The sequence below is a fragment of the Mustela lutreola genome, chromosome 4 (assembly GCF_030435805.1).
Source record: "Mustela lutreola isolate mMusLut2 chromosome 4, mMusLut2.pri, whole genome shotgun sequence".
In the NCBI taxonomy this organism is placed as follows: Eukaryota; Metazoa; Chordata; class Mammalia; order Carnivora; family Mustelidae; genus Mustela; species Mustela lutreola.
The window spans coordinates 186,579,808-186,603,027 of record NC_081293.1 but is presented as its reverse complement, the minus strand read 5'-3'; the positions used below and the strand labels follow the sequence as shown (position 1 = coordinate 186,603,027).

Sequence of the window (23,220 nt, the reverse complement as noted above, 5' to 3'; positions counted from 1 at the left end):
TCCCCACCTCAGGGAAGATGATACATAGCTCTTCGCAGGTTCTATTAGACATCACAACTTAACTTCCATGTCTTTGTTCAGATCCTACCTTCATCTTGCAAGGATTCTCCAAATCTTCTTTACTAATTAATTCCACTTACCATGGAAGAGTTGGCTTAAATTTCACCTCCTCCAAGAAATCTTTGAACTCCACAGCTAGCCAATAAGTTTTTCCCCAGATTCTGATATTTTTGTTTCTTTTCTTTCTTCTTCTCTTCCTGTCCTTCCCTTTCTTTTTCCTTTCTTACTTCCCTTCCTGCTGCTCCTCAAATAGAATTTGTTCTGGGTAGTTCCTTTATTGCACTGATTTGTTGTGCTTATACACATGAAATTTTATACACAAGTGCTTTAAATTAATGAGCTCATTTTTTCTTTTCTCTCTCTCTTTTCTCTTTTTTTCTTTTCCTTTTGACTTCTGGGTAAAGTTTCAATATAATCTTGAAAAAATAAGCACTCTACTGTTCGGAACTTACAAAGCTTTTGTTTGTTGGTTTTGTTTTTACATTAGAGAGATGAGCAGGATAGCTATAAATTTTATCTTACAAATAAGAAAATTGATTCAGAAACATTGCCTTGTTAAACTTACATGTCTGCTAAATTAGGGATTAGAATTAGACCCTAGTCCAATGTCTTCTCTTTTTTTTTTTTTTAAGATTTTATTTTTTAATTTATTTTCAGAGAGAGAGTATGCTTACAAGTGAGCAACCTACTTGTCACCATATTGCAGGTCCCTGTGTCTAGTCCGGACCTCTGTCCAGTACAGCTCCACTAGCTCTGTGAGGCCTGGAGAAAAGGGAAAGAAATAGTCTTTATAGGTTATCAAGTTCATAGTGTTGTGAAAGGCACTGCATTAGGATATCTGAGTGGCTCGGTCAGTTAATAGTCCAACTCTTGATTTTGGCTCTGGTCATGATCTCAAGGTGGTGAGATCAGCCCCAAATCAGGCTTTGAGTTCAGAGGGGAGTCTGCTTGAGATTCTCTCTTTCCCTACCCCTCGGCCCTTCCTGCTCATGCTCTCTCTCTCTTTCTTTCTCTAAAATAAACAAATAAATCTTTTAAAAAATCAAAATGAAAAATAAAATGACACTGAGAAAGAAAATTTAAATTACTTTCTTCTAAAATTTTGTGCCATTCAAGTGTTAAAATAATCCATTTTATCGATAGTTCTAGAATCTAAGTAGTTGTTTTTCCAAAGGGACCGTTTCCAACAGAATGCACATGTTCCCTTTAGGATCCAACACCGTCATTAGGTGCTCACGCATCCTGTCCTCTCTCAGCAGTCCCCTCCTGTCCCTCATCCTCTACCTCCCAAGTACAAGTGCACTTGTACCTGCACTTCGATGCCCCTGAAGGTACATATTTTTACAATGAGATTAGGTTTCCTAATACTTTGAGTTCTTTGCATAAGAGTCACCCGTGGATTAGATGCTGACCACGTGGTTCTTTTCTTCAGAACATAAAGAACATACATGTTCCCTCCTCGGTACCTCCAGTCCCCTTCCTTTCCATAACGGTAGGTGTTGTCGGTCACTGCAGAGCAAAATTGGTAGTGATTTTTGGAACCCCAAGAGGACAAAGTGCAAGGAAGTGGAAAGAAGGGAGCAGAAGCAATCATGGTTAAGCACCCAGCTGGCCTAAGTAGAAGAGTTGAGAACATCCACATGACTTCATCAATCATTTCAGCCATTCTGTAAGATTTAGACCTGCTTGTTGGCCGATGTGGAAACCCGGCTCTGAGGGTTTCCATGATTCGCTCAGAGCTTGTGTCGGAGCTAAGATTTGAACCTAATCTCTGTGGCCTCAGCTTCGTGAGGGGGTATCGAGGTAGACTCTAGAATGATGGATAGAATGGGTGCCAGGGTAGTGAAGGGATGAAGAGGAAGCTTTTCCCTGTTGCAAGATTCAGCCTTTGGCATGCTTCTCCTTCCCTGATTCCTGCCTCAAATAGAGACTATTTCTGCAAACTGTGGATCCAGCCCCTTGGGATATTTAAGTGAGAGGGTCTTCTACTAATGGGACATCTCTCTTTTGTCTCCCACAGCAATTTTGCAGGCAGTAATAGCTGGTGATCTTATGAAGGTAAGCTCTCTTCCTACCCACACTTTTGGTGATTCTTCAAGAACTTTAACATCAACCATTTCTCACCAAGTTTTCGTGATCTCTCATACATCATACGTCATCCTCCCTGCCTATGCTAGCTGAGTTGGAGGGGGAAGGGCACTCTTTTGAGAATTGGGCAGAGAGGGCCAGAGGAGTCTTTCCAGCATCTCCACATTGCCCAGCAGCGGAGAACATATGCAGGGGTATTGTGCTGGTTGTCTCGACTGATTAACATGGGTGGCACGTTGCCCAGGTGCAGTGCTCACGATGTCCAGAAGTGGATTATTTGCAATTGAAAGGTTTCTTTTTAGACAGGTCTTGAAATGAGTGCATCTGTAAGAATTACCTGGACACCACCCAGAAATACATTCTCCAGGCCAGAGCCTACAGCTTCCAACATTATTACAGTTTTGTACTCGGGGGATCACAGCTACTGCAGTGATCACAGATCACTGCATCTGACCTCCCTCCAACACTTTAATTCATGCTTACATTTTCTTCGTTCAGAGGGAAGGAAGTGGCCGCTGCTGCCTCCAGAGGGAATGCACATTCTGGAGTCAGACTGCTGGGGTTCAGATCTTGGCTCTGCCATTCCCTGTTTGTGTGACTTTGTATAATTATCTCATTCTCCCTGTGCCTCAATTTCTTCATCAGTAAAATTGAATAATGTGGCCTCTCTCCTTTGTTGTGAAAATTAGCTGTAACAATACATGCCAAGCTCTTAAAACTTTCTATTCCATAGAAGGGACTCTAAGATGCTAGCAGGTAGTGTTAGTCTGTGTTTTTTTAACAAACACAATGGAGATGCAAATACTCATTACACAGTATAGTCCATGAGCATTCTAAAAGCTACATTTGGTCTCCTGTCATTTTTCGGGCACTGGGACTCATGAGTGCCCGTATATCCCTATATAAACCACACTGGCATTGATCTGCTCTGTAATGTTGGTAACTGCATAAGGCACAAGGCCACCAGCCTGTGTGGAGTGTGGTGCCATTACAGATCAAAAAACCAAACACCTTAAAAAGAGAGCTGAGAAGCAATGACCTTGGATGCAAGTTCTTTCAAAGCATCTGTTGAATCCACGGAGAAGCCCTTGTGCTATCGTGTTAATAGGTTATTGACAGGAAAGAAATGGCATGAAGGGTGCAAACACCTTGATAAGCTGTCATCTTTAGACACATAAGCCCGGACATGGGGCCTGTGGCCCTGTGTGCATCCAGGAATCATCGCCCACAAGCAAAACGCACTCACCACGCAGTGTAGCTGGGAGTTCAGTGTTGTTGCCCAGCTGTGGACCGAAGCAGTATTAGCCTGTATACCCTGCAAGGCCCTCTATTAAATGCCCTTGCAGAGCTTCTAAGTGGAAAAAAGTGTGCGAACTACATTTGAAATCTTATTTCATCTTGCATGTGCCTTTAGTCTAGGCAGCAATATTTTCCAGGCCCCCGGGTACACAACCCCACTCTCCTTGTACTTAATAGAGGATTATTTGAAATGTGGGAAATGGCCATACTCCATGGGTCGTCTTTATTACAATCATGTCCTAAGTGCCTAAGAAATTACTCAACCGTATTTATTGAGAGGTTGAAATGCAGTGACATGGAGTTTTTCCTTCTCATTCTTTTTCTCTCTTTCCTTCCCAAGTGTTTCTTCCCGTTTTCTTTCTTTTCCACCTTCTTCTGTTTGTCTAGTCCGTGCAGAAAGCAGAAGAAATATTAAATACTAAACCGTGTGTGTGTCTGTAAGAGAGAGAGAGTGCACAGCAGACAGCAGAGAACCGAGACCCCAGGAGCCGTCCAGTGGAAGGCAGCTGGGAGTGGCTGCCGTGGCCCTGAGCTGCATAAGATACCCACAGACTACCTGCAAAAAACAGACTACCCAAAAAACCCACAGAAAGGCAGCATCTGGGCCGCTGATGCACTGGGTCTCTGCTACTCCGTTGAGCCCAAATCTCTACGGATCTGCGTAAAAAGAAAGGGCGTGTCGTCCTAAGACTGATGTTGAACAGTACTGGATATGCATAGATTCTTTGTGGAAAACTGCTAACTACCTCTTGCTGTCCTCTAGCCTCGAAGTTGAGGGATAAATGTCACTGTATGTTCTTTACTTCCAATCAACTGTTCGGTTTTGGCCTATTTTTCTAGAAAGCCTTCCCCGACTCTTTTTCACCCTGTGAGAAACTCCTTATGTTCTTCTCCATCACTGCATGTGTCTTTGACATCTGTCTTCCCCATGGATGGCAAGGTCTTGAGGCCAGGGACTGAGTCCTGTTCATCTTTGTTTCCCTGGCGTCTGTCACATGGTGGTTCCATGGTTGGAGCTGAGTGAGACCATGAACTATGAGTCTACTTTCTTTGACCTTAGGAGATGCTTACTTTTTTTTTTTTTTTTTTTTTAAATAATGTGCCATCTAGCTTCTTGGTGATAGATTCATTCCTTCTGCTTGGTACCTCCCGGCTTATTCTGTTCTTCTTTGTGCTAAAACTACCCTTTAGAAGTTCCAGAAAGACTCTTTTTGTTCTCCTATACGGCAGTTTGGAGAACGGGGACCCATTTACACTTTCTGTAATGTTCAGTATTTCGTGAAATGAGACCACATCCTCATACCACCACGTGGTTCTCAGGCTACAAAATCTGTTGGTCATTTTCCAGTCTGTTCTCACAATATAGGTATTTCAGGTTTCTCCCGCCACATTCTCTGAATCCCTTGGGTTCTCGTCCTGTGGGTCCTTTCTAGCCTCACTGGGTGCAGGTTAGATGACTCGCAGAAGGCGTGCTGGCTGGCCTGCAGATCTAGGAGAAGGCTGTATACACGTGTGCCACCGTCTCCCACGGGAAAGGGGGAAGCAGCTTCCGCATTTGGTAGCTAGGTTCATTAGAGGCTGGAGAGAAACCATAGGCTCGGGAAGGAGCTTAGCTACCAGACACCAAGCTATTCCTGTCTCCGGCCCTAATTACTCTTTCACTCAAGAGAAAGCCGAGCCAACATAGGAAAGTGTTTCTTCTCTTTGCTGCCCTTCACTCTCTTGGGACAGCGACCAGTGCCCAGAAAAGAAAAAGACATCAAACAGAAAAGAAATAACTCATTCAGCACGTTTCAGTCTCCTTGGGCTGCTCAGGGCCCACAGACCCTCTCCGGAGGGAGGGGAGGCGGCCTCCGGCCCGCCAGCCGGCTGCTAACACGGTCCAGGAACGCTGCTTTGTCCCTTTGACTTCCCCGTGTCCTCTGAGGCTAGAAACACTTGCGGTTTGCTACATCACTCTCATTTTATAACTGGTTAGCTGTACGTTCCCTTGTTCCGGACTCTGCCTGAGCTGCTTTTCCTGTGTCTCTTTCTCAGCTAATGGAAAGCTATAAAAATGGAGGCAGTCTGCTAATTCAGGGCCCGGACCACTGCTCCCTCCTTCACCACGCAGCCAAAACCGGCCACGGGGAGATCGTGAAATATATCCTGGACCACGGTAAGTAGGTGCAGCGAGCCAAGGGGCACTTCTCCACGAAGCAACTGAGCTGTCGAAGCGGGCTGTCTCCCCGGCTATCCTTGGAACAGCAGAATTGCTCCCCACCTTTTAGCCGACACCCCTGGCTGCGGTGAAGCAGATGGAACCACAGACCACCGACCCGTGTGGGTTGCTGTGACCCAACGGCTCCTATAAGAATTCTCTTATCAAGGTCTTCAAGGGTAGTGGGGAGCTGATTGATTGAAAAATAAAAGACAAGAACAAATGTGTCCTGACATAAGACACTGGATTGTTTTGGGAAGAGCTTTAAGTTGCCTAGTTGGGACCAGGTACCAAATCCATGTTCATCACTCTGAGGGTTACATGAGCACGGTTTTTTCCCAGCTTTTTGGCTTCTCTCTCTCTCTATCTCTCTCTGTCATTTTTCCATTTGAATCTCATGCATCATTTCAACTTAAGCCACACTTCATTCTCTTTGAAAATACCTGGGACTCTCATGTTTTCCATGGTTAGATAGTTGCTAGAAGTAACAAGCACCTCAGCATCTTTCTCTTGGAAGGCCCCATAAGGGGCATAAACACAGGGATACATCCCAAATCCTGACCATGATTATCAGCTTCCCACATTTATAGGGTTTCTAGGAATTAAGAGCTGGAGTACAGGGCAAAGTCTCCCTGGCTTAGCTGTTTTTGAAACAGCCTCTAGCTCTCCTAGATGTAGGTGCAGAGAGATCCTGGAAGGTTTTCTCTGAGCCTTCGCGGCGAGGCTGTACCATCCAGATTCAGGCTGAAGAAGGTAAGTGTATTAGTAGACATGCACATTCCTTTTTGCTCCTCTTTTTTTTTTTTTTTTGAGAGAGAGAGGGAGTGCATGAGAGAGCATGTATGCATGAGGGAAGCAGGAAGGAGAGAGAGAACTCAAGCAGGCGCTACGCTCAGCACGGAGCCCAGCATGGCGCTCCATGACCCTGAGGTCCTGACCTGAGCTGAAGTCAAGTCACACGCTTAACCGACTGAGTCATCCAGGCGCTCCGCTCCTGTTTTTATTCAGTTCAGCCAACATGTCTTGTAGTTAGCAAGTATTTGCGGAGTGCTTAACAGGAGCTACCTGTTACAGACCAGTGTGTACACACACACACACAGACACGATAGTCACTATTTTTAGGCAGTTAAGGCTAAAAAAAACATATAATCTAATGCAGAATTCAATTGAAAACACCTCTACAGAACTGTTTATGGAGCTGCAAATCATCTGTGGCCAGATTTAACCTCCCATCCTCCCTTACCCTCTGTCTTCTTCAGTTGAAAATGATGAGCTTACCTCCTCAGTATCCTGAATTACTGTCCCACCTACAATCCCCTGGACCTTGGCTTTTATATTTTGCTTTGGTTCTGGGTCCTCAGGTTGATTAGCAACAATAATTCCTTCTATTTGCAAGTTCTTCAACAACAACAGTTTCCCCCTTTCTAAGCCTAAGTATGATCTGTGCAATATTTGGGACATACTTACACTAAAAACAAAACCAAAACTCCTCTCCTCAGTTGCATGCCCCCAGGGGCATGAGTGATGAGACATGGGATGATATTAGTCTAAACCATAGATTTTCACTTCTCCCACTTTTTCCACGGCCTTAAATAACAGGGCCTCTGAAAGGTTGCGGTTTCAAACCCCACCTGTGGTTTGGTGCACGCGTCCGTTGCCCCGCGGTGTATCAAGCTGGTATGTTACTCTCTCAGTGCCGTAACCAAAGCCTGATGTTCCAGTACTAAACTCCTTTCTTTTCCATCCCCAGCATCTCTTGCAAAGGGTGAATCACACAATACAGCTCTCTATCCCTGTCAAAACGGAAGGACAATAAAGCAATCTATTAATTTGGGGGGGGGAGGTGGCTGTTTGTTTTTTCAGTTTTTTGGGGGGAAGTAGATTTTACAAATTAGTTGGTTTAATATTTATGATAATGAGAAAAGCAAGTGGAGATCATCTCACCTCTACTTCCCTCATAGGCAAGCAGTTCCCACAGTCACGGTCACGGTCACAGTCACGAGAGGCCTCTGATTCCCTCCCCGCCTCAGCAGGGTCTCTCACTGACCAGTACATACCTGAGAGAGAGACTGGAGATACGAAGCACACTCCATCTTTCTGTGCGAAAATAAAAGCTCACGCTGCTCTCCAGTCCAAGAATCAGGACAGTTTTAAGGGATGGTAGTTTTTTAGCCTTTCTGTGCTATAGTCAAATAGTGGGAACTAACTCGTTGTTGATTTCTTACTGAAACCAGCATTTATCAACCTACTAGGCATGGTCGATTTCAGCCTGAACGCTGATCTCCATATTTCTACTGACTCAGGAGTATTCCTGAAGCTCTCTTGACATGGCCCGCCTACGTCAGCAGGTTCCTCAAGAAGGCAGCGCTTCAGCTGCCCGGTTTTCATTGCTGCCGTTCGTTTTAACCTCTTTGGTCGCTGATGACAATTTGTATTAGCCTGTGCATGTGGAGACTGCAAACTCTTTTTTGCAGAAAAATTTGTCTCTTTTAAATGATAGACACCCCTGTAAATTATAGTGTTCTCGGAGGGAGGGACAAGCTCCTGGACAAGCATAACCCTCTCCCTGCTCTGTAGCCATCCTCTTAATGTGACCCCTGCTCCGTGAAATAATCTTTCCTAATTTTATGTCGTGGCAGCTCTAGAATCCCCTTGGTCTGACAAGGAAAACAGCCTTTTCCAAGAGGCCTCCAGGAGGCCAGGGTTCGGAATGTACAGCAGCTGTGACAATGTGTTTATAAATAGCCTCAGATTTGCGGTAGACAAGTCTGATCCATTTGAATTCATGTAAATGGGAAAAGAGTACAATTTTACCTGGTGCCAAAGATGGAGAGGGACACTCCTCGCCAATCTCCAGTGCTGCAAAACTTTAAAAGTTTTAGTTTCTCTCTCTCTCTCTCTTTTTTTTTCCCCCTAATCCGGTTTAAGTCTTTCCTGTGGCTTCACATGATATAAATCGTAAAGTTTGTTCAAAGACCTGATGATCAAGTTGCCTTCTTGACAAGGGTTCTGAGAAGTCCGTGGGCCCCTTTCAAGGGGCCTGCGAGACGAGGGGCTTCTTTGTGCCCTGCACCCTTGCTCAGGTGGGAGCCCCTCTCCCCTCTGCTTTGTCCCCCTCTTCACAGGTCATTTATGGTGAGCAGTGGGACCCACAGTCAGGACGACGCCCCCCCTTTCCCCCAGGCTCCACACTAAGCAACGTCTTTCTCATCTAAGCATCTTTTAAAACGGGGCTGTGGGCGAGGGGCGGGAGCGTATCGCAGGCTCTGAAAAGCCACAGGCGGCTTGAATTTTTTCTGTCCTGCATCTTCTTTGGGACTTTCTCTCAAATGCACAGCCTGCTGATTTCCTTTATGAAAAAACTGGAATTTGGGCCTCGGGAGGGTTGCGGAGAGAATGGAGGAGGAAGGGAACTCAAATTCCACCAGGACAGCGTGGAGAGGGAAGGACCCCGAGGGGGTTCCAGCCCGGGTCCCCCAGTGGTTCCTGCTTTTCAGCTCCTTTCAACCATATTTTCTGCCCACTCCCTCCTCCTTCTTTGTGCCTCTCCGAGAGACTTTTGTGTTGCTTTAGGCTTTGACCACCCTGCACATTGTGCTCCTTTGTTTTTATTCTCCGGCTCCCACCCCTGGGCCCCCCTACGGTGTGTCCTGATAGAAATCTCACTCATGCATTTCCTTTTTGATTTCAATGGCTTATTTTGTCTTCCCCCATTTTCTGTCTCTAGTCTTTTTTTTTTTTTTTCTTTTTCTTTTTCTTTACCCCCCTTTTTCGGCCTCTGGTCCCCGAGAGAAAGGACCACCATCCCGCTGGGACAGGATGATGGTGCTGTTAGAATTCCCAGTGCCAGCTCGCCCCACATCTGTGCGGCTTTTGTCCCGGGGCAGAGGAGGATTTGGAATGGTCTGCTGGCAGCGTCAGGGAGACTAATGGGAAATGAGTCCGGGGACAGAGAGGCCGTGGGGAGGTGGAAGGAATAGCAAAGGGGATTTGGATGCCTTGGTGTGGGAAGCAAACTAAAGCATGCACGTGACGGAAGACATATCCTATAGGATAAAGGATACAGGGACGGTGTTGAAGACTGGGTTGCTCCAGCAAGAGCTGGGGCGTCCAGTGAGCACCGGCCAGCACACTTGCAGTTTGGAAAGCTTGACTGCCTAACCTCTCGTTCCATTTCCCATGTTGGGAGATTGGTGAAGTCTGGCTTCCTTTTGCATTTCCTGGCTTTCCCCCCAATACTGATGTGTCTCTCCTCTTAGTACCTTCCCCCCTTATCTTTCAGACTGTTTCCTATATAGCACAGTCTTTGGAATCCATGTTACATTTGTGGATCTTTCTTTGAGGAAAAACGAGGATGCTGGCTGGGATCCACATTGATTTTTAAATGTTTTCATTCATTCATTAAAAGAAGTCAATTCTGCCCCCGTGAACTTTTGAGAAAAAATTTTACAGCGATAGCCACTGCTAACTCTTAGGGTTCAAATTGCTTTGTTTGCGTTAACACATTTAATTCTTAAAACAATCCTCCATCGTGAACGCTCTTATCTCCTTCTGGCAGAGGGTGACAGCTGAAGCACAGTGGTGTTAGGCTACTTGCCAAGACCCGTATGTAGTATATGGTCTCTGCCCACCATAGTTCCAAAACCCGGTGAGGGTCGATCGATAGAAGTATTACATGCAGGGTTCCCGTGACAGCTGGTGCAGAGCTGTACGATCGATCGTCTGCCTCTGAAAGTTTCATGGAGAAACGTGCACACGTGTCCCTTCGATCGGGACTGGACCGTTGTTTTCTGGTGTAGGTCAGGTGCAGGGCTGAGTGTGGACATTGTAGTAAACCCTAGGAGGGACGGAGAACCAAGACGTCCTTTTACATTCAGGGAATACACGTGAGCTCACAGCTCACAGTGTCGTGAAATTTCTTCCAGTTCCCTAAGGGAGATGGCATGATATCCACAACCAGACCATATGCACACCTAAAATATACAATAAGCCCTGCGTCCGCATATTCAGCATGGATAGAAGTTGGAAGAATTCCATCCTCTTTTCTTTCTCTTGGGCTCTCCCTTATGAGTGAGACTCAAATTAACTTTCCAAAAATCCTAGATGCTATTTTTTTGGAAATACTTTTTCCTTTAAAGAGACTTTAAAGAGACTTTGTGAGGGCTGTGTGGATTCTTTTGGGTGTCTCTGGCCAAACCGGAAGATTGGAGAATCCACGCTACTCACCTGCACGGGGCAATACTATAAACAGCACAAAATGCAACGGAAGGAGCTCCCAGCAGGTCACGTACAGGAAGGGAAGCTCCAGCCTGTTCTTGGGCGGCACTTGGCACTTAGTTAAGCCTCTTCTCATTTCCTCCTCGGAACCCCCTCTCGCCGGCATTATGCAAACACAGTTATTTTCAAGCAGCTTGAGAAATTATTAGAAGAGGTGTCCGTGCTATTAAAAGCCGCGCCGGACCCCTCCTGTCATCGGTTCACTGCTATCGTTGCCCGTTCGTGGGTGATTTGCCCGACAATGTTCAAAACGTGCTGCTCTCTTGTGATTACATAGATTGACAGGAAGAGGAGGAAACTTTGGGTTAATTAAGTCCGTCATCCCAGAGCCTGTTCCACTCACGAAACCTATAATTGGAGTTTTGTTAGGTTTTAATTAAGAGAAAGAATATCTCATTTTAGGAGCAGCACCGCTTCCTCTCACCTCTGTCAGCCTCCAAGGACTAAAAGGAGGGAAGGGGAAAGTGAGAGGCAGCTACAGGCATGCGGGGCGCACAGACCGGAGAATCAGTCTCTCATGGTTCGGGGCTGGCTGCGTTTATGGGGGTTTTTATAAAACACTCGGGGAACAAGGACTCTTCTCTTCCTCGTCCCCACTTCCAGAGTGTCAAACGATGATGGTTTTAGCACAGATTTAGCTGGGCCTGCAGCCTCTCTCCGACAGGACTTGGTGGTATGGACCCTCCAGCCATGGGTGCGGCTCTGAGGGCTAAGGGGAGGAGCGTGCGGCCTCTGGTGCCTGAACAGGCTTGCACTCACAGGGGCTGGCGGAACGGAGCTGCCATGAGTGCCCTGGGGCTGGGTTGCTCCCGTTCACGGAGCTGCTTTCCAAAGGAATGGCTCCAGAGGTTCCCTCCAGGTGGCCGGCACCCTCCCTCGCCCTCTGTGAGGACCGCTGGACACTGTAAGCACTCTTGTTCTTGACCTTGTGGAGAAATCCTCGCCAGCCATTGACGGGGTCTGGAGCACTGGTTCTCGGGACATGGAATCTGAGTCGACAAGTAGCTTCAGAAGTCAACGGAGATAAATGCAGAGCCCAGGACACTCCCTCCGTCCACGGATGCTCCGCATCTCAGCTTAGTGTAATCTGCTTCCGGCGGAGAGTAGGACCCTTCAGATCCAAACTTCAGGCATGGCATGCAGCGGCCCAGCTCCCATTTTAAACATATGGCTTATATGAACTTACGAAACCGCACAACAGTCCTGATAAATACTATCAATGCTTCTTTATCGTCCTTGGCCATTGAGAGACTAAGAGTAAATGAACTTGCCCAAGATCCAGTAAGTGCCAGGTAGAGCCCGAATTTGGAAGCAAGGAGGTTCAGCTCCGGTACCCATCGCCACACTGTACCGTCTTGCCCTTCCGTGGGTGTGTGTTGTGGGTATTATCATTCATGCTTCCTTAGAACCACAAGACTGAGGAAAAATAAAGGAGTTAAGTCTTTGCTAAGTCCTTAATGTAGGATGGGTGCTGGAAAAATACTAAATATTCTTCCACGGCAGGGATTTGGTATAATTCATTTGGTATAATTCATTTGGTATAATTCATTTTGGTATAATTCATTTAGGCCTGAAAAGCAAATACATAATACAAGGGTGGAACCAAGTCCGTGTCATGGGAGCGCAGAGAGGGGAGAGAGTCTTTCTGTAAAAGCTGGTCTCTGCAGAAGGCCTGTCACAGACTGGGCTTCCCAGGATGGGTAACATTTAGGTGTGTGGCTAAAAAAGAGAAGGTTGTTCTGGATCAGGACAGTGGAGGGAATAAGCTCTGCGAGCTGGGGAGAGCCCGAGAGACAGGCTGGTGATGGCACAGCTACCCGTTGAATCGATATAAAAAAATGGGACCTGGAGCGAATTGAGGAAGGTCGGTTCCAGGTGAAAGACCGCTGACCTTCGCGGTTGACCACTTGGGAGTGAGCAGTCAGTACGCTGAATCGGAAACCTGGAAATCCGAATGAAAAGAGAGATTTTCATTTTTCTTAGTAACTGTGTCGGTATGCTCATTACGCTCCAGGCAGAGACCAATTAGGAAGCCTAATTTGTCAAAGAGGACAAAGGGAAGAGGCGAACAGGGCAGAGGGTATGAGGGAAGAGTCACGTGGCCTAGACGGCCAGGAGATGTGAAAGAAGAGGCAGCTTCTCGGATGACCGGGAGGATGGTGAAGGTCCCGCAGCACCTCGGTCATCCTCTTGCCCAGTGACTTTCCATGGTTGGAAAGTCCTAACCTCTTCCCTTTCTTCTTTTCACGTAATAAGTAATCACATAAGCACATTTCCAGTGATAATGATACCTGACAAGACAGTCAGGAAATCAACAGGGTCCTACTTCTAAAGACTAGAATGCTCAATACCTAGAACTGCGTTCGGCACATCCAAGCCCATTTATTCATTCATCCAAACAAACATGTAAGCGTCTGCTTGGTCCCAGGCTCCATGCCAGGCACTGAGGAAGGACGCAGTGGTAAACAAAGCATAGGCCACAGCTTCAAAGGGGTTTACCGGAGTCTAGTTGGACAGAGAGACAAATCAGCAGGTGGTTTTATTACGGTTTGAATGTCATGATCGCTAATTACATAGCCCTTCCCATCTAGGACAATCTCAATTTGGATGATGAATTATGTCACCCTCCCAATTAGAGGACAAGGGTTAGTGTCCAAAGTGAGGGGGCATATAGGCCGAACATTTAATGCAGAATTCCGAGTAGAGATTGTAGAGGGCTTTATGGGAAATGTGTCTCAGCTGATACCGGCAGACTGATTAGAGTACAGGAGGGCTGGGGAGGGCAGCAGTGGTGCAGAAGGTAGAAAGGTGGCCATTCCAAGCGTTGTTGGCAGATTGAATGATTTAATTGTTGAGCAAATAGAATATCATCAGTGCACACACCCACTGGACATTTCCGTTTCTAAGGAAGCATCTATAACCATTCGGTGTTTATACATAACATTTCTTCTAGGTCTTTGAAGGGAAATTTTATGAAGAATATAATTTTACTCTGTTTCTAGAAGATAGATATTGGACTGGATGGTATCTATGGTATCTTGTAGCTTTAAAATCATACTGTATAAAAGCCCATCTCAAACAATCTGCCGCTGGGGAATGATAATCCTTAAAGCCCACCAACGTGTCCCCGTCCTCCCAAAGTAACCCTTTAGTTATTTCTCACTTATTCCATTCTGATGGATTTTATTTCTTCGACCTGGTTGAAAGCTGTTTTAAAAGCATAGCCTGTATCATCCCATGCATATTGGTCGGTGGTGGTTGGGAAGTTGGCGAGTGGGAATAGAGAAAACCTGTCTTTTCGGGGGGCAGAGCGGGGGAGGTGGACCTATTATCCCTCCCACCGAGTGACTCTACTTCATTCACCTTTCCAAGGTGTTTTAATTCTGTGACTATAGATTTTTTGTGTTAATGGTTAGTTTCTGGATTTATTTTTGATGGGTCTTCCTTTCCTCTTCTTTAGGACCTTCTGAGTTATTGGATATGGCAGACAGCGAAACGTGAGTGTTGCCTTTGTTACATAGTCTAGATTATTTTCTTCAGAGAGTATTTGGAGGAGAAGGTAGTCTATAGAGCCTACAACAGATAATTTAAATGTCAGTGGTAAGAAGTTCACTTTCCATTGTATTTATAACCAGGCAGGGCTAATCTTCTCAATCAAGAATCACACAATAAAAATTGATGACAAGAATCATAACGACTGCACGCACAGTCGTCGCTGTTCATCATTTAGAGCTTTCTATGCGCAAGGTAGTTTTGCACAGTGCATCACAGACTGCTGAAAAGTCTAAATAAATACATCTACCTTTTTTATTTACTTTTTCTCAACTGGGGTTTGTGAGAAAATTACATCCTAATACCCTATAGCGTGCTTTGTTTGAAACCTATACTGGGTCTGGAATGCAACAAGGTGTATGCAGCCATTGGAGAATTAAGAATATAGTCATTCCAACCATTTTTATGTTCTGTGGTTCAGATGAGAAACTCTCGTTGAGAAGATCATCCTCTCTGGGGTGGTCCTCAAACTCACGATGTTTGTTTTCAATTTTTTTTATTCCTAGGGAAGCAAAATAGCTCCTCCTCCCCAAGTAGGAACAAAGAAAGGCTAACTGTCTCCCCCTGAAAGCCTTATAGAAAGCACTATAAAACTTCAAAGACATTTGAAAGGAGATAAAAATGGGTGGGGAGGAGCTCAGTAGGTCTGGAGGAGGAAAAGGAGAAAAGAGTAGGATGGAAGCTGAGTGGAAAGGATAGACTTCCATGGTTATGACTGACTAGAAAGGGAAGACACCGTCCATTGTGACAGAGACTTTGTCCGCTCACCCCAACCTATTGGCAAGGTTGTCACTTATGCATTTGTTCTAAGGACTGCATTTGATTTTCCATATGCCTTGGCCTTAAACACCTTTTCAGTATTGGACTCAGAATGGAAATCTCCTCCTCCCTGGACTGCCCCATAGAGGCGGTGGAAATGGCTACTTAGCTTTGCCATCTTCCTGCGGCCAACAGGGGAGAGCTCATGTTCCCAGCTCCCCCAGATGTCCTCGGTGGTGGCCCATGCACTCCCACCTGCCATTCACATGGCCTCAGTAGGTTGGGTGGCTTGGGTTGACCTGATCCTTCCACGTCAAGTCCCCCAGAGACACTCTGCCAAGGGCCAGATGATGGTGTGCCAAGCCCTGCGTTGAGTTGCTGGAAAGGCCTCTGGTCTCCCATGCCTGCCCCATATGTCCCTGATCTGGTGCCCCTATGTTCTGCCTGAACGTGTCCACAGAGGACATTGTTTCATGGGGCTAGGCCCGGTCTCCCGTCTCCCGCATCAGTGTGTTCAGCAGTGCTACTGGGTGTTACCTAAATCCAACGCTAGTGGTTGAAAACAAAATCACTCAGCCTAGTTAACACTGTGAGACAAGCGACTGGTGTCAGATGATTATGGTTTGTTGATGACTGAAGGCATTTTGACACCCCCTCACCCACCTCCCCCGAAGACGCCCAGCCCCCGGTCTCCGCTACGGATAGGGAAGGAGGCGGATGAGCACAGAACCCCAGCAGGAAGGATAGGAAGCTACCCTCACCCCCTCCCTGCCGCCTCCGCCCCCACTCTCACCCCTGCCCCCAACCCCTTTATGGGTGGTTTCCCATTTCATCTTTGATTTAGGGGTGAGACCGCACTGCACAAGGCTGCCTGCCAGCGGAACCGGGCTGTGTGCCAGCTTCTGGTGGACGCGGGAGCATCTCTGAGAAAGACGGACTCCAAGGTAACTCGAGGACTGAGGGCAAACATCCTCCCGCCGGGCACGATCGCTGGCCCCATCGCCTTCACTTGTGCCGGCAGCAAAGGCATCCTTTCTGTGCTTATGGAAGTGCCTGGGGCTTTGGAAAAAGGAGGAAAAAATAAAGTGCTTCATTTAGAGAAACTGTAGTTTAAATGTATAAGCACAAAGGGGAAGGGTGTGTGCTTGCCTATGGGACTTTATAAACCTCTGAATGTGCTGGCCTTGGGACTTTGGGGTTGTCCTGCCCCCCCCCCCCCCCCCCCCCCCCGGCCAGCAGCCAAGTTGTGGGGAGGTGAGGTTCAAAGCCCTGGGAAAGGGGTAGAAGACACCGGCCTGCTTTGGAATTTCTCCTTCAGCGACTTTATCTAGAGTAGCTTCCGATCTGTGATTTCTGTGGCCCCGCATCTGGGTGTCCAGGTCATTAGCTGTCTCTGTCAGGGTGGTCAGCCAGAGAGAGGGTTACTGCCTTAAATCTGGTGCCTTTATGTTGGCTTTTTATTTTTAAAAAAGTTTCTTTCTACTTATTTTCGTATATTTTTCCCTAAAAGTTAACCCCTGAAGTTAGGGTGCGAATTTCATCAATGCGGAAACTGAAACCAAAAGAGAGCTCTGTGCCCTGAGACCAGGAGCTGAGCCTGAAGCCAACCTCAGCTCTTTTGAGCCCCAGCCCAGCAAATGAGTCGTTCTCACGTGGGGACAGAGCACTCCCCGGATCCAATGGGATGGAGGAGGCAACAAAGCAATAAAGTGGAGTTTTCTCCCATGGTTTGCCTAATGTCTTTGTCTTACAGTGGTCCTCTGGCATCGGGACCTGAAGCATGGTTGGTTTCCCTGCAGCAAAAGGCATGTCAGTCTGGATTTAAAGCGTGTTCCTATCTTGAGGGCAGTGAGGCCAGAAACTGATAGTGTGACCTACATGCCGACCTTGAGGGAAAGATGCCCACAGGTAGAGGTCGGGTGTCAGGAGAAACTCCACTCAGGAGATCTGAGATTAGGCTGTACTGGGAGTCGTGCTTTTACAGAAAGCACCAAGGAAAGGCCTGGAAGCTGGAGCAGAGGAAGAGGTAAAGCTCAGTGCAGCCCCAGGACTGTAGCCCAGGAGAAGGGACGGGGTGGGGGGCAGAGGGGGGGACAGTTAATACAGAACATCGGTACCACAGAGGAGACCGAGCAGCTCTGAGAAACCATCCTGGGTAGACGCGAAGAAAGGACAAACCGTTTAACTGTAGAGAGTTGCAGAGAAGAATTTTAACATAAAGATGAGGGTTTCATTAAGCTAAGGCAGTGTATAACCTAAGTTTGGAGCCGATGAATGTAGCCGAGGAACACAGACCTGTTCCTTATAGGACTTGAGCCCCACGAGACCTCTTGAAGTGACGAGCACCTGCTTTGGTCCATTTTCCCCCGGGGTGTCCTACAACTGCAGTGAGCACCATAAAATAACTTTGTCTCCCACATGGACCTCTTTTCCTTCTAACCCAGTTCTGAGCCAGCAGCACTGCCTGATTCTCCACGCTCCCCGCAGCCACCAGATCCCTGCTCTCCAAGGGAGGTCCCTGGCTGCCTGAGTTCCTCGCTAGGGCTGTCGGACATGCTAAGCTGTGTCTGTTACCTGTCTGGTTAGCTAAGTGGGTGTAGGGTCATTTGAAACCGAGGAGCAGCTAAGGGCTCCGTGGGATATTCTTCCCAGATGATATTTGCGCTTAAACTCTTCTTCGTGTAACCCGATGGAGAAACACCAACCCTCTAGGCAGGATTGGGGAGGCCTCGGTTTCAGGGAGGTTTGGCTTGGCTGGGCCAACTCCCCGCACAGGGTGGCAGTTGTCTACTTAACCATGCAAAGGACTGCTCTTACCTCAGGAAATCAAAGGAAAAGAGGAGCAATGGGAAAGAGACAAAAGACTGGGCAGGACACCAGGCCCCGGAGCAGACTCGTCTTGTTTATCTTTCTAAGTTTCTGAATCAGATAAATGGGCTCCACATTCCTTGAGATTGTGTTCTCTTTTGTTGAGTGTGTGTGTGCTTTTTCCCAAAACACCGCTTCCTTATTTTTATGATTATGAATATAGTGCATTCTTATATAGAAAACTCTAGCAATGCAAAGAATATCTAAAAAGATTAAAATCATGAGAAATCTCACACTCTATGACCTATATACTATTAACATTTTAATGATCTCTCTTCACATGTAGGTATGCCTGTTTTTCTCTCTCATTTTTTTTTTTAAGTCAGCGAAGTCCTACTGTTTTTTCATGCTATTGTAGAATGCTTGTGTCTCCCAACGTTGTGTTCTAGAAGTCTTACCATATGAAATAGTCTACGCTTCATCCTTTCGGGAGATCTGTTAATTTTTCCATTTTGTAATTTTATGCTAAGTTAAGCAGAACATGATAATTATGACTGGATCTTTTCCTAGATTTTTTTTTTCTTTTTTGGAGAGAAGCAATGTCTTAAGAATTTTCCTTGATGTGGAATAGTTCCTTTAAAAACCAACTCAAGGGCCACCTCGGTTCACCTCTCTGAATACCTGGGAGCTAGTAATTCCAACTTCATTAATATTGAAGACCAGATAGTCTATTAATACTGTAAGCAAGATGTAAAAACTTCCTGTAGGAACTTCAAGCTAGCAGTTCGATATTAAATCCCAGATAAATAAGTAAGATTTTAGAAAGAATCCAGAGCCACTGTTACTTTCCTTTTTTCCTCTACCCACTTAGCCTTGTAAGCCGCAGGGAACAGGCTTAATTGAGCTTGACACTCGCCATTGCAGTGACTCAGATGGAGGCTGAGAAGCCTGCAGTAATTTTTGTAATACTCGTGTGCACTTATACATGGAGCTGTTTCTTTGGTACAATGACCATGCCTCCATCTTTTTGAATTTAATATCACTTTTTAAATAGATAAAGCCATATCACTGAACAAAAATTAGAAGACTCAGGGAGCGTTCGGTAATATCTTTATGCACGCAAAAGAATGGAGGCCTTCCTTCCTTCTACTACTGAATTCTATCTGTTGACCTCCTTCGAGATATATCATGTGGGTGTATCAATATACATACGGCTTTAGAGTAGGCTGCAAGAAATGATACAATCTTTTAAGATGATGTAGAAGAACATTGCATGACATAAATTTTTGATAAATATATCAAATCCACTTAATAAAGTGAAAAAAGTGTGTTATATAATAGGATGTAAACAGAGTATGGGTTTTTTTTTTTAACTTTTTTTTTTTTTTTTGAGAGAAAAAGTGCAAGGGGGGAGGGGTGGAGGGAGAAGAAAAGAGAATCTTAAGCAGACTCTGCACTCAGCACGGAGCCCAACATGGGGCTTGATCTCAGAGCTCTGAGATCATGACCTGAGCTGAAATCAAGAGACAGATGTTTAACTGATTGAGCCACCCAGGTATCCCATAGTATGGTTTTCTGTTTATAAAAATTTTCTGTGTAGAGCCATAGAAAAAGACAAATTGGCTACTCTGTGGAAGGTTAACGGCGGTTAATTATCTTAGTATAGTATAGGAATTAATGGTGATTTTTATTTTCTTCCTCAAAATTTGTGCTTTTCCAAGTTTATTTAATCAATATTTATCACTTTTATAGTCCAAAATTGACTCTCTTTTTGGAGAGATGAGATATTCTGAATTGGAAAAACTTAACTGAAGACTTTGAAACCAGCAAAGAAACCTTTTTAGATCATTTACAAGGATCTGGTCCTCTCATTGTCTGCTTGCTGCTTCCCAGGGTTTAGCATCATGGAAGCGTCTGGCGTCAGAAGTCCAAATGCCTACTTCCTACTTTTCTGTTCAGTGATTTCTCTTGCCCTTCTCCCAGAAAGAATTGGGGTTCCCAGACTCAGGGTGCCACACCATTTCCTGCTGTGGACTCAGTTTCTCTGAACCCCACTTTCCTCAGCTGTAAGCCCCACCTGTCAAGTGATCTTGCCTTTCTCTCGAACTTACCTACCTCATGTGTTTAATGTGGCAATAGATTTGAAAGTGTCTTGTCAACTCTAAAACCATAAGCATGGAAAAATCCTTTAGTGAGTGAACTTTGAACACCTCTTTGATTTAAAAAAAAAAAAAAATCTCATTGCAAGTATTTATGTCTCTTTCCTTCCCATTGTCACCTTTAGGGTAAGACACCTCAAGACAGAGCCCAGCAGGCTGGAGACCCAGATTTGGCTGCTTACCTAGAAAGCCGCCAGAACTATAAGATCATTGGCCATGAGGACCTGGAAACTGCTGTTTGACCCTGGTAGATCGCAAAGAGAACCTGAGCAAGTGTATCACCTGTGCCCTCCCGGCAATTGGGCAGCTCCCCTGGAAGAAGCTGTTGGAATCCACAAATATGTCTTTCTCTGCAAGAATCTAGCTGAGACCATGCCACCAGTTGTTAAGGGCTACCAGACATGCAACAGAACATGATAGCCCACTGAGGAAGAGGCAGGATACCTGGAGATTTGTGGAATACACATTCCACAAAATTTGATCCTTATTGCTTCCAGCAAGTAGCATGAACTGCTGTGTTCACCTGTATAATTTATTTTCGAGATTCACAGGATGTTCATACAAATGGCACTGCTCCCTCCTCCACCATGCATTCACGATTCCTCCGTACTACACAATTCTACTGCAACTACCCACCATTCCAAAAAAAAAAAAAAATACGATCTGCTGTCTTTACACTCAGTCTCTGAAGACCACAAGACACTCTGGAGGTCTCTGAAAGCCCTCTGGATGTCCTACAAAAATGCAACTGTAAAGCTGCTCCCATTTCCAAGACGAAATATACCAAGACTATTAGTGATTCTTTGCATGTCTCCCCTCCCTCGTCCCTTTTCATTCTGTAGGAGCTGGGACGTGCCACATGGATAATGTCTACGTGTGTGCTGTATCTCTAAGGTATGGCGAGGTGGCATGGGAGGGAACCCGGGGGCTGGCCCTGGCTGCAGGGATGTTGCTGATTGCCACGAAGGACTGGTTCAGCTTGGGCTGTTTGCACAACCCCATACTGCCTACGTGTAGCCATCTTTGCCTTTTGCTGTGATAGAGACGAGCAAAGGATTAAATGAAGGCCCACGGCTGGTTTGGCAGAATCACTGGATTTTAAGTGCTGTTGAAGTTGCTGAGCAGAAAACCATGTGTGGGGACTGTGGTTACAGGAAATGGAGCACTGTGACAGCATTTGCTTCTAGACTTTCTCGAGTGATAATAGAAAGCAGGCTAATTGACTTGAAATAAAACAGCCAATGCAAAAGTAGCAACATATGTCAAAATAACTCACTTAAGCGAGAACACAGTCACTGGCATGTTGCACGGAGGCAAATAAGTAGAGACTCTTGGGTGTAGTGGTGAGAGGGGTCCCGTTTTAGGTTTTCCTTGTAAGTGTTTGGTTTTCATTACCCCGAGTAAGCCTTATCCCAAGGACAAAGCCTTGTTTTATGAGTTCCACTGCCGGATTTCCAGGATGGCTGGGTCTTCCCGATGGACGCTTCACCTTTTACTTGTCAGGGCCCAAGGTCATGCCTGATGGCACTGCAACCCCATTTCTTACATATGGGGTAGTCTAATTTATTCTTTTCTCTGTTTCTCCCTACCAGGAAATTCTTAGTAAAAACCCACTGTGGGAACCCTAACCAGAAATGTGTCTTCTGGCATTGGAATTACAACTTTGAATCCCACCGTAGATCACTTTATACTTACTGGTCCCTCTAGTAGAGACTCTGTGATAACTACTAGAGCAGGAGGAAAGGGCTCCTAACTTTCAGTGAACATGTCTACTTGACTTGGGCAGAAGTCAGAAATGAAAGTGGGTGATCCAGGGTTGTTTCAGACTAAAACTGATGTCTTCTGAGCTTTCTTCCATTTTGTTCTTAGACATAAGCAAAGTGCTTTCCTAGCGTCTCTGCATGTGAACATGTAAATGATTGTATTTCCACTTTCACTTTAAAGGTCCAGAGGTGACGCATTGCTTACCTGAATCGCATTTTGGTCACATATCATTTTGAGAGGACACATAGGAAAACTGTATTAAGAAGAAATAGCTTCTCTGGGGATGGGGGTAAAGGATCTCTTTAGCTGTTTCAAAATCAAATTATTGGTGTCATTTCTAGCTGTGGAAGCATAGGTTGGTTATGAGTTATCTATTTCCATCTATCAGTGTTTGCGATGGAATTATCTGTTGGGTTTTATGCTGAGGTGAGGAAGATGGCAGTAGATTGTCTCCAGAAACTGGAAAAAAATAGGCTCCAGGAGAATTTAATCCCTGGGCTTCATCTGGGAGTTTTCCAGTTGGTAGGAATGTCAAAGAGAGGTGGTGATGACAGAAATATAGTCCTTGAAACAGACTGGAATCTGGCTTTGAATGGTGCCTTCCCTTCCCTAGATTGAGCCAAATAGTTGGCCACACAGTTGCTTACCCAGATCCCATCTCTGGGATGAAGGACTGTTTTCACCAACTACCATCTCCTATTTCTTTGTGATGTTTCAAAGCAGCCCAGAGAGAATTTATGGTATAGATGGCTACAGGCCAGTTTAAATAGGTCCAACTGAAGTCACAGTAAATTCCTGGTATGAAATAGATAAAGTAATGACTACTGTAGGGGTTCTTATGCATTTGGAAATCACTCCAAGCTCCCCCCCCCCACAAAAGAGTTCTGCATTATGGATGGGAAACTATGTACAGCCAAGGCAAATATCTTTTTGAAAAAGCAAAGACCCTCGGGACTTGGGTTTTCCAACAAAAGAACATCAAAAATGAACAGAACGGATACATAGTTAATGGATTCAATATTAAACCTACCTTCTGTAGCATTTCTTAAAGTCCTGGCCTTCAGAAGGAGCTGGGGCCATATGCTCCAGGAGTTTCCAGCTCAGCTCAAGCATATAGTATCCCCTTTAGTGGGCCATCAGAAAGGGCAGAAACCAGTGGTCTGGCCCTGGTCTATATCTGGAAACCCACAAACATTTAAAGGACATAAAACTGTATACTTACAGGAATACCATTTTCCACAAACCCTCTCAGGA

The 23,220-nt window shown here is 45.7% G+C and overlaps 1 protein-coding gene across 4 annotated transcripts in view; it reads left to right on the top strand.

The window, feature by feature from the left end:
* The window catches only part of DGKI (diacylglycerol kinase iota), a 436,523-nt gene extending 413,685 nt beyond the window's left edge, over nt 1–22,838 (top strand). For all 4 annotated transcript variants that reach the window (XM_059171955.1, XM_059171954.1, XM_059171956.1 and 1 more), the window contains 5 exons: nt 2,081–2,118; nt 5,485–5,605; nt 14,385–14,421; nt 16,080–16,179; nt 20,328–22,838. In XM_059171955.1, coding sequence (XP_059027938.1) covers nt 2,081–2,118; nt 5,485–5,605; nt 14,385–14,421; nt 16,080–16,179; nt 20,328–20,444 — 413 coding nt within the window. In that variant the 3' untranslated portion in view covers nt 20,445–22,838. The remainder of the gene's footprint in view (nt 1–2,080; nt 2,119–5,484; nt 5,606–14,384; nt 14,422–16,079; nt 16,180–20,327) is intronic.
* Nucleotides 22,839–23,220: the final 382 nt, after the last annotated feature.